We start from the raw sequence: 16,634 nt of genomic DNA on the forward strand, positions 1-16,634 counted from the left end.
TTACACAGCCTCATGTATTTCTTTATAGCGATATGAAAATGGTCTAATACACTAGTTATGTCCAATGTCATCACAGTTTTTCTATTTTCAGTTACGTAAGCTCCCTAGGCTTCAGTCTTTTCATATATAATTGAAGATAATAACTGTACCTACCTAATAAGGGTGGATTCAGATTGTATTCATTTATCAACAGTTAAAACAGCAAATTATATATAAAAAGCAAGACATAAGTATAGCTGCTATCATACAAAATATATGTATCTTCAGTACTTCTTATAAGGCAGTATACCATAAGTAGTGCTAGGAATTTAGTTCTAGATTCAGCCAGCCTTGGTGTGAATACTTCTTTCTCCTTGGTTTCTTCATCTATAAAAGGAAGATACGTAATATATACCTCTTAGATTTTGTGAGTTAACACCCGGGAAGTGCTTCACATACTATAATGCATGTCGTAAGCAGATTTTAAATGTTACCTGTTATTCTAGGTGTTTGAGGGGATGAATTTAGATACATAGGTCACTGGCCTAAAAATAATTTGATTAAATGTTGAAGTTTAAATGTTAAAAAATGCAAAAAAATAAATAATAAATGTTAATAGTTTAATTTTAAGATATATAGGATTTTCAAGAAATAGAGTATACCTACAAAAGAGAACGCTATTTCAACAAGGCTTTCCTCTGCAAATTTGCAGAAATTCATCTTTCCATTTTATACAAATAGATGAATGACCAGCTTTTCACTTGAGACAGCAAATGAAATCCAACACAAAAATTCTCTGACAGCCAAAGGGCCAAATCTTCAGACTGATTTTTTTTTTTTTTTTTTGTAATAGGAAGACGTCATTAAAGGTGAAGACATTTTATATCAAGTTTAAAATTAAATTTAACTGACTATGCAGTCTGTTAAATTTTAAAATGTATTGGCCCTAAAACCTACCATTATTTAATAGCCAGAGCAATGCTGTAGTGGAATAGGGTAAGATATAAATTTTTCAAGAAAGGAAGAAAGGAAGGGAGGGAGGGAGGGAAGGAAAGAGAGCAAGACAGTCCTTGGCTTCTAGAAACTTGCTGCATTGTAAAACAATCAGTAGAAAGTTTCAGCAAGTAGACTATTACAAAGTTTCAGCAAGTAGACTATAACACAGAAAGGATACATTGTTTTGTCAAATTACAAAAAGAGAAAAATTAGGTTAATCTGAAAAAGCTTCCTTGAAGCATTAAATCAGTGGCTCCATCTACCCATTCCCTGCCACTCATTCTCTACCATGTGACCATTAAGACTCTCAAAAGATTCCCCATAGTAACTTTGCCCAGCTCATTATTTGGCAGTAATCTTGTTGTTAAGGTTAGTGGATCTGAAGCAACTCCTGAAATAATTTCAGAGAGGAATGGCTCCTAAGCCTTATGATATCCCAGAAGTGTGGAATGTTTGAGTTAGCACTTTCCTCAGGGCCAATTTCACATCCTTGTTTCTCAAGGTGTAAATCAAAGGATTAAGGGAAGGTGTGACGATATTATTTAACACCTGAGTAACAGAATCCAACCAGCTACTGGAAGTCGGCCGGAGGTAGATGAGCATCACGGGCCCATAGAACAAGAGGATTGAAAGAAAGTGGGCACTGCAAGTTGAAAAGGCCCGGCGCCTGCCCTCTGAGGAGCTGGTTTTCAAAATGGAAAGGACGATACGACTGTAGGATGTCAGGATAAGGAAAAAGCATCCAAGAGTCACAACATCCACATTAGTAAAACTCACTGTCTGTGCTAGAGAGGTGTCCGCACAGGCCAGAGGCAGCACCACTGGAATATCACAGAAAAAATTGTCCACTTCATTGGGGCCACAGTAGGGTAACTTAAAGACAAGAAATGTGAGGATACTTCCATGGAGAGAGCCCCCCAGCCAAGTGCCCACTGTCAAGCCAGCACACACCCTATGGTTCATGATGACCGTGTATCGCAAAGGGTGACAAATTGCCACAAAGCGGTCATACGCCATCACGGTGTACAGGAAACACTCAGTGCCACCCAGGACGTGGTAAAAAAAGAGCTGAGAGGCACAGCCCTCATAAGAGATGGTGCGGCTTTGCCCCATTAAGGAGAGCATAATTTTGGGGGAACTCACTGAAGGGAAAAATATGTCAAACACAGACAGGTTTCCCAGGAAGAAATACATGGGGGTGTGGAGGTTGGAGGAAGTGAAGATGGCCAGAAGAATGAGCAGGTTGCCCAGCAAGGTGAAGAGATAGAAGGCCAGAAATAAGACAAATAGCACCTTCTCCAGCCCTTCAGAGTTAGGAATTCCCAACAGGATGAACTTCGTCACAAAGGTATAGTTCCTCATTTTTATGCAGGCAGCTCTGAAAAATCAAGGCAACAATCATGATGTAAGACCACAGGACACAGAGAATGCCCTCTGAACAAGGCAATTTCTATCTAAGGCGGCGCTATATGTGAAAGGTCAAAAGAAGGAAAATATATCAGTAATAAATCTGATCCTAGTGCTACATAATGTGTCATATTTGGCCTTAGTTTTCTCAAATGTTAAGCGAAGTAGCAGAATCATTTATCTTCGTCGTGCAAAATTCTGCCAGTAATCAATTCTTATTACCAGTTTTATGTAGGTTCTTTCAATCTGGTTTATCTTCAAACTGGTATATTTCAGAACCATCTGCTCCATGGAAAATTTGTCATCAAGTGGTAACCTCACTTTAATATCAGTCAAGTTACATTTTTTTTGTAGAGTTGGGGTTTCACCGCGTTCGCCAGGCTGTTAACAAACTCTTGACCTCAAGTGATCCACCCGTCTCAGCCTCCCAGAATGCTGAGATTACAGGTGTGAGCCACCATGCCTGACCTTAGGTTTTCTTTGTTTGCCACAGATCTTGCAAAAGCTAATTTCAATAGTATTAATATTCTTTAGCTTTATTAATTAGTATCAGTCCTAGATAAACCTAAAAAAAAACCCTGAATTGTATTTTCTGAAGCCCCAACTTCCCCTTATGTTTGCTCGCATCCTGCTTTGTGTTAACTGTCCATACATTGCCATTAGATATAACTAATTTCCCTCTGCTATGACCAATATTTGTTCAGAGGAAATGGCCTGGTAAATTTATTTATACTACTCCATATATTGTTGATTTATTATTTCCTACATAATTGTAATTTTTACAAAGATAAAAATTTCATGTATAAAAACCTTAATAATTAAAATTACTACCAAGAATGTGAAGTGAGGAAAGTAGGGACTTTTCAGACCATTGTCATAAACGATCTGTATATCCAGGCCCTATGTAAAACTGATCCTGCTCAGAATATTCATATAGTTTGAGTTCCTAGCAAATATATAGACAGGAAGACAAAGAGACTCCCTTCCAGCCCAAACTATTTAAACATTGTCTTTGGGCCACGGCAATCAATTTAATCTCATGAAACATTCATTTTCTTTCTGCCCAGTAGAAATACAAAGATAAATAACATAAAGTACCATCGCTTGAAGAGCTCACTCTACAGTTATATACTGCTGGTTGCTAACACTGATGTGACTCTGCCATTTGCCGTTTCTGGGCCCTTGAGTAGCTAACTTAACCTCTCTGTGCCTCATCTCTTTCAAAAGAAAAATGAGTAATAATATATCCTGCCTCATTGGATTGTTGTGAAGAGTAAGTGAGATAATGGATATAAAAGGCTTTGGCACATAGTGGCAAATGTTTAATTAAGTTGGTTTAACAACCAAGGCTTGAGCACACATGACTAAGTTAAGATTAGTAATGTAATAATAACAAAAGCATTGCACATATGATTAAGATATAATTAAACCTGTACTCAGGAGGCTGAGTGGGGAGGATCCCTTGAGGCCAAGAGTTCAAGACTATAGCGCACTATGATTATGCCTGTGAATAGCCACTGTGCTCCCAAGCCTGGACAACATAGATATACCTCATCTCTTAAAACATAAAAAAAAAAAGAAAGAATTTTTAAAAAATGAACTTTATAGAATCTGTCAAATTTAAAAAGACAGATAAAGAAACATAGATCAGAAAAATGTTATTTTCTTCAGACTCAAAACAGTGTGTTAGGTAAATATACTGGTAGAATTAAAACATCATTTTGCAGGCTGAAAGTGTGCAAACTCTCCCTTTAATCTGAACTATTCCGTTTCTAGCTCGGTAACTTAATTCACACTTCCAAATGGTATTGGTGTCTGGTCCAAACTTGTCGTGGGCAAAAGTATAAATATTGTAAATCACCTTAGATACACTTTCAAAATCCTTCTCACTTTTCTGCAGTCAGTACTCAGTGCTGTTATCTCCATCTAAACCCATTCTTACAAAAGTATCTGACAACACAGTCAAGGGTAAAAAAATCTAAGATCAGGTAGATATCCACGAATCATAAAGAGAGTAATTGAGAAAGTACTGATATTGGCTACTGAAGATCTCCAACTTGAACATATAGGCTCATCTCTCAGGGAAACAGAAAAAAAATCATGCTACTGCAAAAGTAAAGCAAACTAAATGTTTTCTTCCAACTTTAAATTTAAAAGTTTTGTATTATTAACTTCTTATAAATTTTGAGTTTCACTATCACCATACTTACAGATATTTGCAATCTTATCCCTTAGTCTTTAATAACAGAATAAAAATATATATGCTTGTTAAAGGAAGTTTTTATATTGATAAGAAGAATAGATACTGAGAATGGGGGTAATTTCTAATTTTTATATTAACTGCAAAATAAGATTCCTGAACAAAGACTCTCATCTTCATTACCATCTACCTTCTTCCTATAAGCCTTTCTCCTGACACAAACATACACATATCCCCAAGAATTCTTCCTTCCATTTCCTTCTCACTGCTAGCTAACTAATAGATCACTGAACTCGGCAAACTATAAGAATTTTCTTAATGTCAGTGGTTTTCCTCCTTCAATTGGTTGAGCAGCTGAAATGACCAAGACACACAGGAAATCTAAATAGGACAACCACTGTGGAAAACGGTGTGGAGATTCCTTAAAGAACTAAAAGTAGATCTACCATTTGATTCAGCACTCCCATTACCAGGCATCTACCAAAAGAAAAAGCAGTCATTACATGAAAAAGACACATGCACATGCATGTTTATAGCAGCACATTTGCAAGTGCAAGAATTTTGAACCAACCTAAGTGCCCACTGACTAATGAGTGGATAAAGAAAATGTGGTATACACACATATATATCATGCAATACTACTTAGCCGTAAAAAGGATTGAAATAATGTCTCTTACAGCAACTTGGGTGGAGCTGGAGACCATTATTTTAAGTGAAGTAACTCAGGAATGGAAAACCAAATACCATATATTGTCACTTATAAGTGGGAGCTAAGCTATGAGGATGCAAAAACTCACAGAGTGATATAATGGACAGTAAAAGACTCAGGGCGGAGGACGTTGGGCATGGGTTGAGAGATAAAAGATGACATATTGAGGGCAGTGTACACTGCTCAGGTGACAGGTACACTAAAATCTCAGAATTCGCCACCGAAGCATCCATGTAACCAAAAACTACATATACCACCAAAACTATTAAAATTTAAAAAGAAATTTAAAAATTTAACACTGTAAAAAATAGGAGAGAAGAAGAGAAAAGAGAGAAATACATGTAGAACAAGAGTTGTACATTGAAAAATAACTACAAGTATAATTGGGTTGTTTGTAACACAAATGATAAATGCTTGAGGTGACAGATACCCCATTTACCCTGATATGATTATTACTCATTGAATGCTTGTATTAAAACATCTCCTGTACCTCATAAATATATACACCTGCTAAACACCCACAAAATTTAAAAATTTTGAAAAGATTTCAACAGAAGCAGGCAACATTTTAGGCACATACCAACTGATGGGAAAAACTTCAAATATGAGTAGCAAGAATTTTCTAAAGTTTCTGGACAAGAAGAATGTGTTCCTAAAGCTAAAACTCTTATTTTATGTAAGACACCATGGCATACAGCCAAGATATTGCACCTTCTCTTCTTATTCCAAGACACAGAGATGCCACACAGCTCTGCTATTAGAATGGACCTAAAATTCTGAATTTATAAGTTTTCAAACTTGAAAGTATAAGTGGACCTGGTTTCCTTACAGACAATATCCCCAGTGGCCTAATCCCCAGACTTTAAAAGCATGAAAGAGAAAAGGGAATAATTAGAGGCTTTCCTCTCTTTTCTCATGTCCTTTCTATTCCCTATCTCATTATTTCATAATACATGACATATTCACTTTGGAAGTGGCATAACAAGTTTATAAGCTATTTGAATATTCAAAGGGGCAAAAAAAAAAAACCCTAACATGCTTCCTTTGCCTTAATCTTATCAATGTTTTTATATTGATAAGGAATATTTTCAACTAGTTCCAATTATGCCATGTATATAGTTTTGCATCTTTTTGTTTGGTTTAATTTTAGTTTACAATTTTATCAAAATATTTTCCATATTACTCAATTGTTACAACTATCTTTTTGTTTTCCTTTTATTTTTAGTTGACATGTAATAATTGTACATATTTATGGGATACAGAGTGGTTCAATACATGTATACAATGTACAACGATCAAATCAGAGTACTTAGTCTGTCTGTCCCTCAAGCACTTATCATTTCTCTGTGTTGTGAGCATTCAAAAATCTTTCTTCTGGCTTTTTCAAAATTTACAACAAATTATAGATAACCATGTTCACCCTACAGTGCTGCAGAACACCAGAATTCTTTTCTCCTATTCAGCTGTAATTTTGCATTTGTTGACCAACCCCTCTCCATCCTCCCCTTCTTCCCATTCTTTCCCGCCTCTAAAACCCACCATTCTACTCTTTACTTTCATGAGCTCAAAAAAAATTAGCTCCCATGCAGTATTTATATTCTGTGCCTGACTTATTTCACAGAACATAACATCTTCCAGGTTCATCCATGTTGCTGAGAATGACAGTATTTCATTCTTTTTAATGGCTGAATAGTATTTCACTATATACATATACCATGGAGGTGCATGTATACTGCACCTTTGATATATTGACTTGCTTTACTTTGTATAAATACCAATAATGAAATTGTTGGACTGTATGAAAGTTCTATTTGAAATCTCCACTCTGTTTTCCATAATGTTAATTTACATTCCCTATGCCACTTTACTCAGCAGTATTCATTTTTCTGGATATTTAATTTTTTAAGTTTTTAAAAATATTTTCCCAAGTAAACAAGTACTGATAGAAAAATAGATAGATATATCTACAATACACTATAATAAACTTATTAACTTTAATTCATGCAATTGTCCACATTTGAGACTTTATTAAAGATAAGTAAACCTAAGTAGAAATGCAATAAAGTTAATGAATATTATGCTTTTGAAGATTATTGTTAAATTGTTTACTTTGTTAGCACCAGTGCTTGCAAGAGCCAATTTTACCAGCATTATTATTTAATTATTTAAAAGTTTTAAAGCTTTACCATAAGCAATTGTCAACCAACTATTTTTAATGTTTATTTTTGCTTATTTCTAAAGCTAACCATATTTACAAATTTGCATTTATTATTTTTCTCTATAACAACTAAAAAAAGTGGAGTTGATGTAGGATTAGATTCATTTAAAAATGGAATAGAATAGAGAACATTAAAACACACCCCTTGCATATTTGATTTACGTCAAAGCTGGCATGGAAGATTATGGGAAAGGTTTCTTTTTCCAATAAATTATGCTTGAGCAATTGAATCCACATGGAGCAAATCAAATTAATCTCTTACCACATACTATACACAAAATCAATTCCAGGGGCATTATAAACTCAAATTTGCATAGCAAATAATACAGCTTTTATAAATTGAATTGGGGAAAAACTTTTTGACCCAGGTATAGAAACTAAGAGAAATAAAAGAAATATTAATTTGAGTTACTTTAACATTGAGAATAATATTAAAATTGTAAAAAGTGAAAAAGATGTTACTATAACAACTATTACTTTCAAGGAATCATATTCAAAATATATAAAGATCTTCTAAAATTTATATTAAATCAAACAATCCAATATAAATGTAGGTAAATTACTTGGCCAGACTTTGCAAAAGGAGAAATACAATTGGCCAATAAGCAAAAGAAAATCTGTTCTATCACTTTAAGAATTAGGGAAATGCAAATTAAAATTGCAATAAAAATGTGCCTAAAGTAAATGTCAAAATTTTCAATTGCTAGAACTTTTGCATATTGCTAAAGGGAGTATAAATTTATAGAATTACTTTTTAAAAAATGATTTATTACTTTCAAATAAGCTGGAAGATATCTTCCTCAACAATATCAAAATTTCCCTGTAGAAACTCAGGCATATGTGCACTAGGGTAATGTATAAGAGTATTCAAACCAGGATTTTTGTTATAACCAAAATTTGAACACCCAAATATCTACCAAGTATATTTTTTACAATGGAACAATGCACATGAATTAAATGAATAAATTTACAGCTATACCTATCAATACATACATGTCCTCAAAACATAACTTTAAATAGTATTACATTAGAGCAAAAGCGATTGTGGTTTTTGTCATTAAATGCAATCACAAAAACCACAATTACTTTTACGCCACCCTATAGAAACTATATATTAAATATAAATATGATTCCATTTATATAAACTTTTAAAAGGCAAAATTTAACTATATTGTTTAAAGATACCCTCAAAATTAATAAGAAATTGAGATTCCCGTGATAATGGAATGGAAAGAAATTGAGTTCAGGAAGAGATGTGAGGGCTCAAAGGTTGCTGGCAATGTTTACTTTTTTAATTTAGGTGGTGGGGACATGAATGTTTGCCTTAGAATAAATCTGACTTGCTTCTTTAAGCACTTCTATCTATATATATGTCACAACACAAGGCAAATGATAAAAATAAAATTAGTTAAATTAGAGACGTTCTATTCTGGCCCATGATACAATAAGTAGGATTAGATTTGTTCTCTCACAATAAATAAATAGAACACTGGATCAAAAAGCATATATTGAAACAGGTATTTTCAAACATTGGACAACAAGTAGCACAAGACTGCGACCCCAAGAAAGGAAAAGCAAATGAGGTGAGCACCTCTGTTGAGAGGCACATTCTAGACCATGCATGGGGGTCTGAAATAGAGCACAACAGTTTTGCTGATTTGCAAGAACAGAGTTATGAGTTAAAATAAATAAATAATACCAAATGTACACACACTCCTCTAGAAAATTGAATAGGTAAGAAACTTCACAACTCATTCAATGATTTCAGTATTACGTTGATACAAAAAAGGCAAAGACTTCACAGGAAAAGAGCAACCAATTTATGTTCTTTATCAACAAATATATAAAATTCTTTAAAAATTCTATCAAATCAAATTTAATATATATGAAAAAATGATTTGCATGATCAAGCAGGTAGATGCCAGGAATGTAAGTATAGTTTAACATTCAGTACTCAAGCAATATAATTCACCTGATCAGCAAACTAAAAAGGAAAAACTATATGATTGTCTCAATAGATGCAGAAATATACTGGACAAATTGCAAAAGCCATTTCTGGAAAAAAAAAAAATCTCAGATCTAGTGCGGCGGCTCATGCCTGTAATCCCAACACTTTAGGAGGCCAAGGCGGGTAGATCATGAGGTCAGGAGTTTAAGACCAGTCTGTCCAAGATGGTGAAACCCTGTCTCTACTAAAAATACAAAAATTAGCCAGGTATGGTGGCAGGCACCTGTAATCCCAGCTATTCGGGAGTCTGAGGCAGAGAATTGCTTGAACACAGGAGACGGAGGTTTCAGTGAGCCGAGATCACACCACTATACTCTAGCCTGGGCGACAGAGCGAGACTTCATCTAAAAAAAAATCTCAGCTAACTGGGGGATAGAAGGAGCCAATCTCGTTTATTAAACAGAAAAACAAAACAAAGCACAACAAAACCCTGCAGCTAACATCATACTTAGTAGTTTAAAAAAAAAATCTAGATATTTTCCCCTAAGATCAAGAACCTAGCAACTGTCATTACTTCTATTCAACATTGAACTACAGTTTCTAGACAGGGCAATTAGCTAAGAAAAAGAAGTAAAAGGAATCCAGATTATAAAGAAAAAGTAAACTGTCTGTGTTAGTACACAACATGGTCATCTATGTAGAAAATCTGATGGACTATCTAAAAAGGCTATGAGAACTAATAAGAGAGTTTAGCTGAGTTGTAGGATATAAGATTGATATGCAATAATCGATCAACTCTATATATTAACAATGAATAATTGGAAGTTGAAATTTTGAAAGTACTATTTAAAATAGCATCAAAATAAAAAATTCTTGGTAATAAATCTAACAAAATGTTAGATCTTAAAATGGATCTTAACACTGAAACTATACAACATTGTTGAGAGAAACAAAACGGATCAACAGTATTTATGATCAAACAAAATACAGCGTTATTAAGATATGGATTCTCCCAAATTGATTGATAGATTGAATGCAATTCTAATCAAAATCACCGCAGGTATTTTTGTGTGTGTAATTAATGATTTTTTATGTGTAAAATTTATATGGAAATGCAAAGGACTTTGAATAAGTCAAAGTAATTGTGAAAAAAAATAGAGAAATGGCTCAGTGGCAGAGGAGGCACAGTGAGAAATATGGATGGTAAATAGAAGTGCCTGGACTTCTACTCTTCTCTAGTCTTTGTTAGAGTACCAACAAGTCACCAGACTGTGTGTGTGGATTCAGCTGTGCCTTTTTTCATGTGCAACGAAATATTGATGTAGAATTCTTGATAATGTTCAAAAATTCTTGCTCATTTATCACACAGAATCCCATTGGGTTTTAGTGAAACAGCCAAAAATGATGGATATTCCTTTCTTATTCTTGAAGAAGTTAAAACTCAGCAAATGTTACTATTGACCTCCTCTTCCTGGAAAAAGGCACAGTTAAGTTGTGCATCACTCACAAGATCTAATTAATTCCTAAATCATAGTTAGGTGACAGACAGTAGCGTTTTCTACCAATGCAGCAAAACAGAAAAGAAAGATAATGAATGTTTACTTTTGGAAAGAAAGACAAAAATGTCATTTTATAAAGATCATATAACTGTTTACCTGTATAATCTAAGAAAATTGATAAGTTAAACTGAAAACACAAGTGAATAGTATTCATAAAGATAAGTACAATAAGTTGGATAGAAGTTTCAATTAACAAAAATTGATAGCACATATTTGATAAAGAAATTTTGAAATATAACTGGGGCTAAATTATAAGTAATTATTGAAGTAGTATTACGGGATGTTCCCTTCCCTCTGTCCATGTGTTCTCATTGTTCAACACCCACTTATGACTGTGAACATATAGCATTTACTTTTCTGTTCTTGTGTCAGTTTTCTGAGAATGATGTTTCCAGTTTCATCCATATCCCTGCAAAGGACATGAACTCATCCTTTTTCATGGCTGCATAGTATTCCATGGTGTATATGTGCCACATTTTCTTTATCCAGTCTATCATTGATGGGCATTTGGGTTGGTTCCAAGTCTTTGCTATTGTAAACAGTGTCACAATAACAGTACATGTGTCTTTATAATGGAACGTTTTATAATCCTTTGGATATATATTACAACCCTGTTAACGCTTTTCCGATTTTGAAAGAAAAAAGTTCAGTTCACTACCACCACTCATTTAATTTTATATAAACATACTCTTTGAGGCTGAAGCAAATCTGATTGTTAATGTGAAAATAAAATATTAAAAAACAAATAAAAAAAGAAATAGTATTGAGATTTTACATTGATTAAATATGCCTTATGCTAAATGGATAACCAATGTCAGAAAATCGGTTAATTTGATCATTTAATTGGAAAAAAATATTAAATCAGGGAATTTAGTTCTTCAAATTCCATTCCATAGAGGACTATACTTTCCATATAGAGATGAGAGCATCCTATTAGCATAAAAGGCTCACGAAACTGCAACTGTCCTCCAAAACTAATAGTGCTTTGGGCATCTACATTAGACCAGTTTTTCTTGTTGTTTTCATACAAACTTTTCCTAATAACTAAGATATACATATTAATTATGGAAGAAAAGTATACCTTCATTCTCCCTAATTTTATTAATTCAAGCTAAAAAATAAAAGCAAATTTCACAGAAAATTTAAATATGTTTTAAAACTTTGAAGATACGAAAGCACAAAGGCAAAGCCTCTGAGAAGAACAGAACGTATCTTAACTAGCGTCCATCCTCAGCCAGGAACCTGCTCAAAAAGAGTCTGCCAAGCCCCAGAGGCAGGAAGTTTCATTAGGAAGAAGTTTATCTACAGGGAGTAATACTCTGATCATCCCTGGAGCACAGAAGATCCAGAGTTTCTTTTCGTGACTTACTACAAAGTTAAAGATTTATCGGAGAGACTATGCACCTCTTCAGATAATTATCTCCTTTATAACTAAAGCCCATATTTTCTATTTTTAAATTTAAAGAAGAAATAGGAAAAAAATCATTTCCTGCACAAGGAATTTTTAAATCCAGAGTGTCATAGTTACTTATTTTAGAAGCAGATTTTTGGCTAAATAAAAAGATTTGTGGAATGATGGCCATCAAATGCAGAATCAACTTTAATAGATGCTTTTGGGAAAAAATTCAAATGTTTATCATTATATCAAAACATTATCTTTATTCATGAGGACTCTAGGGCTAAGGGAGAATCTCCTGAGATATCAAACTAATATTAAGTTTTATTTAAAAAGAGTTTCTTCTGTGGTTTCATCTTTGCAAGAAAAGAAAAATTACACCACTCATCAAGAACTGACATTTTCTTTAAATCTTGAATTTTGTTTTATGATCCAAAACCTACTTGTAAAATTGGTAAGTAGCAAAAATTGGCAACACTTCAGCATTTTTCATTATTAGACACTTTTTGAGGGGAGGTGATTGCAATGTATTTATGGTCATAGTTTTGATTCTCTTCATTGCTCGTCGGATTTGGCCACTGCAGCTAGATTATCTTCGTCATGACTTACAGAGCCAACTTTTTGTGGTTTTGTAAAAGACTAAAAATTTTATGAAACCATAAATCAATGAAATGCATTCTCTATAAACCTTAGCATTGCAGCTCTGAGTCTCCAACTCAGTTTCAGGTGAATTCCATGATGTAAAAGTCTGCTTCTGGCATAGACCCAAAAATAAAAATGTATTGCTGATGTATGACAGAAGTATTTTAGAAATTAATGAAGAAACACTTCTTTTCTATCAGAGAGGTCCAGGTCTTTAACCACACTTCCCTATGTTTCTTTATAACTTTTAATTTATTTTACCTTGAAAATATATCTTGGACATTGTGTCCATATGTTAAAGAAAAAAGAAAAACTTTGAGTCTGAGATTTGAAATAATAGAAATCTTAGATATAATGAAAATAAAATAGACTTTTTTATTTTTGGAAGGGCATTTGTATTTTTATCATAACTACATTATTATTTTAATTCAGTCCTGAAACTCAAACATCAGAGAAAGTTTAGTCTTTCTTACTGCTTAAGCAGGTTCAATTCTTCTTGGCCATCTCAGAATATATGGTGAGATTATTTGATCCTACTTTAGAAAGAGAAGGCTTAATTACCTAAAATTCTGAAGAAATAAATAATAAAAAATGTATAAATAGAAAAAGATACAGAATAAGGGAAGTTAAAGAAAATAATGATATTGTTCATTATTGAATTAGTTTGGGGTCAAACTTTGCATGTGACCAGGAAGGTATGATCAAGGGCAGTGGTCCCCAACATTTGTGGCACTAGGGACCAGTTTCTGGTTTCGTGGAAGACAATTTTTGCATGGACTGGGATAAGGCTGGGATGGGGAGGCGGGGGATGTTTGTTAGATTCTCTTAAGGAGCACACAACCTAAATTCCTGGCATGTGCGGTTCACAGCAGGGTTCCCACTCCTGTGACAATAGAATGCCCTGCTGATGTGACAGGAGGTGGAATTCAGGTGGTAATGTTGGCTTGCTGGCTGCTCACCTCCTGCCGTGAGGACTGGTTCCTAACAGACCATGGACCAATACCAGTCCCTGACCTGGGGTGTGAGGACCCCTGATCTAGCGTAAAACAAAGGCACAGAAGACCGGCTCCTCATAATGCTAGACCATTGCTGGAATCCTGCTTTAGTTCTGCAGCCGGCCGGAAAGCTCTGAGAAGGCAGTTTTCTCCCAGCCATCCAGAATGAAGACTGCTTTAGAAATTTGTATTTGTAATGGAAATTCTCTAATGATCAAAGAGACTGAATCTGTAAGTGTGACAGTGTGTGTGTGTGTGAGAGAGAGAGAGAGAGAGGGAATATGTGTGTACGTGTATATCTATACCTATGTGTGTGTTTGAGAGAAAAGGGAGACACTTGAACAAAGGCTTATCCCCGGGAAGAGCTTGCCTGCACTGAAGTGTTGCTAATTTGAGTATCTTTTCCAATACTACAGAAAATAGAATACAAATGTTATGCTGGACCGAGCGTAGAAAGCACCAAGACAAAAGTATGCCAGATTGCAGGGTCATTTATTATGCTGGCGACCACAGAGAACTCACGTCTCTCCAACCTGTGGCGTCGAAAGGAGGGTGCCAAGACTTTTTATACCCGAAAAACCACCTTGGGAGTGGGGGTGAGGAACGGGGATGGGGATGAAAAGGTTTCAGACATTCCGAGGGCTAGTGGATTCTGTAAATCATCTCCTGGGCGGAGACGAGGGCTCCGGATATTCCAAGGGCCAGGGGACTCTTGTCATTCCATTTGTTACTTAAGTGTTTTACAGAAGTCAAGATAAACATTTGTTTACACATTATCTGAGTAAGGTGGAAATCACAGACCTTAGTTACTTATTACAAGTCGCAGGGGCCAAGATGGCATTAGTTTGGGCTGCTTAGTCTGGCAATTGCCGGTAAGCAAAGGCTAGCAATTCTGGCAGTTACTGATAAGAAAAGGTAAGCAGCTTTACATAGTGGCTAGTTAGCAGAGCAAACTAGCAGCAGTAGCCAAGGCTAACAGTTACTGTGAGGAGAATGGGGCAGCCATTACAATTTATTTTAAAAAACAGCTTTTTCTTTTATAAAATGATGTTGTTCAGGCTCTAACTCTAGGCCAGCTACAGCACAATATCACACAAATGTGTTCTTCTTTTTAAAATTCGGCTGATTTTATATAAATTTCTTCCTCTTTTGTATTTGGTTCACTCTGGTACTGGGATAAGAAGGTGCTATTTCTCCTCAAAGACCGATACTGAAGCAAAAGGAATTTATAAGATACAAAACATAATTCAACCCTAGTGTTCTCCATCAGAAAAATGTAGTTGCCGTATTTCATATAAAACATGTTCTCAGTAAATGCTGTCTCCCTTCTCTTCTGTAAGAACAGAGCCCCATATATGAGAAGAAATGTCCAACGCCAGCCTCGTGACAGCGTTCATCCTTATGGGCCTTCCCCATGCCCCAGTGCTGGACACCCCCCTCTTTGGAATCTTCCTGGTGGTTTATGTGCTCACTGTGCTGGGGAACCTCCTCATCCTGCTGGTGATCAGGGTGGATTCTCACCTCCACACCCCCATGTACTACTTCCTCACCAACCTGTCCTTCGTTGACATGTGGTTCTCTACTGTCACGGTGCCCAAAATGCTGATGACCTTGGTGTCCCCAAGTGGCAGGGCTATCTCCTTCCACAGCTGCGGGACTCAACTCTATTTTTTTCACTTCCTGGCGAGCACCGAATGTTTCCTCTACACGGTCATGTCCTATGATCGCTACCTGGCCATCAGTTACCCGCTCAGGTACACCAGCATGATGAGTGGGAGCACGTGTGCCCTCCTGGCCGCCTGCACTTGGATCAGTGGCTCTCTGCACTCTGCTGTCCAGACCACATTGACTTTCCATTTACTCTACTGTGGACCTAACCAGATCCAGCACTACTTCTGTGACGCACCACCCATCCTCAAACTGTCCTGTGCAGACACCTTAGCCAATGAGATGGTCATTTTTGTGAACATTGGGGTAGTGGCCTCAGGCTGCTTCCTCCTAATAGTGCTGTCCTATGTGTCCATCGTCTGCTCCATCCTGCGGATCCGCACTTCAGAAGGAAGACGCAGAGCCTTTCAGACCTGTGCCTCTCACTGTACTGTGGTCCTTTGCTTCTTTGGCCCTGGTCTTTTCATTTACCTGAGGCCAGGCTCCAGGGATGCCGTGGATGGGGCTGTGGCTGTTTTCTACACTGTGCTGACTCCCCTTCTCAACCCTGTTGTGTACACCCTGAGAAACAAGGAGGTAAAGAAAGCTCTGTTGAAGTTGAAAAATGGGTCAGTATTCACTCAGGGTAAATAATCAAGAAAGGCCAGATATACCTAACTTTTCTTTTTTTATTTGTAATTAAACCTTCAACATGAGCATTATACTTGAATGGAGCATTTCAATTATACAATCTTAATTTTTAATCAGACAGTTAATTAATCTTTGATTATTTTCAGCAGAGTGTTTGTTAGCATCCTAGTTAAAGCTGCCATTTCATGGTGATAATCTAAAAGAAAGAATAATAGTCAATTCTTTTCACATTCCATTAAGTAAATAATCAGAAAGTCGTTTTTCAAAACTTATATAAATATTTTCCA

At 35.6% G+C, this 16,634-nt stretch overlaps 2 protein-coding genes across 2 annotated transcripts; one reads left to right on the forward strand and one right to left on the reverse strand.

The window, feature by feature from the left end:
• Positions 1 to 1,299: 1,299 nt before the first annotated feature.
• On the reverse strand, positions 1,300 to 2,351 carry LOC116556101 (olfactory receptor 149-like). Its single transcript, XM_032285101.1, has one exon. The coding sequence runs from the start codon at positions 2,335 to 2,337 to the stop codon at positions 1,402 to 1,404; it is 936 nt and encodes a 311-aa protein (XP_032140992.1). The 5' UTR covers positions 2,338 to 2,351; the 3' UTR covers positions 1,300 to 1,401.
• Positions 2,352 to 15,414: 13,063 nt separating this feature from the next.
• On the forward strand, positions 15,415 to 16,425 carry LOC116556102 (olfactory receptor 10G7). Its single transcript, XM_032285102.1, has one exon. It carries the CDS (start codon positions 15,415 to 15,417, stop codon positions 16,348 to 16,350), a length of 936 nt encoding a protein of 311 aa, XP_032140993.1. The 3' UTR covers positions 16,351 to 16,425.
• Positions 16,426 to 16,634: the final 209 nt, after the last annotated feature.

Source organism: Sapajus apella, unplaced genomic scaffold (assembly GCF_009761245.1).
Source record: "Sapajus apella isolate SASKATOON/1434 unplaced genomic scaffold, GSC_monkey_1.0 scaffold16, whole genome shotgun sequence".
NCBI classification, from domain to species: domain Eukaryota; kingdom Metazoa; phylum Chordata; class Mammalia; order Primates; family Cebidae; genus Sapajus; species Sapajus apella.

What these genes read in the sequence shown, in the direction of transcription:
- LOC116556102 (XM_032285102.1), top strand. Translation starts at nt 15,415, where the DNA reads ATGTCCAACGCCAGCCTCGTGACAGCGTTCATCCTTATGGGCCTTCCC.
- LOC116556101 (XM_032285101.1), bottom strand. Translation starts at nt 2,337, where the DNA reads ATGAGGAACTATACCTTTGTGACGAAGTTCATCCTGTTGGGAATTCCT.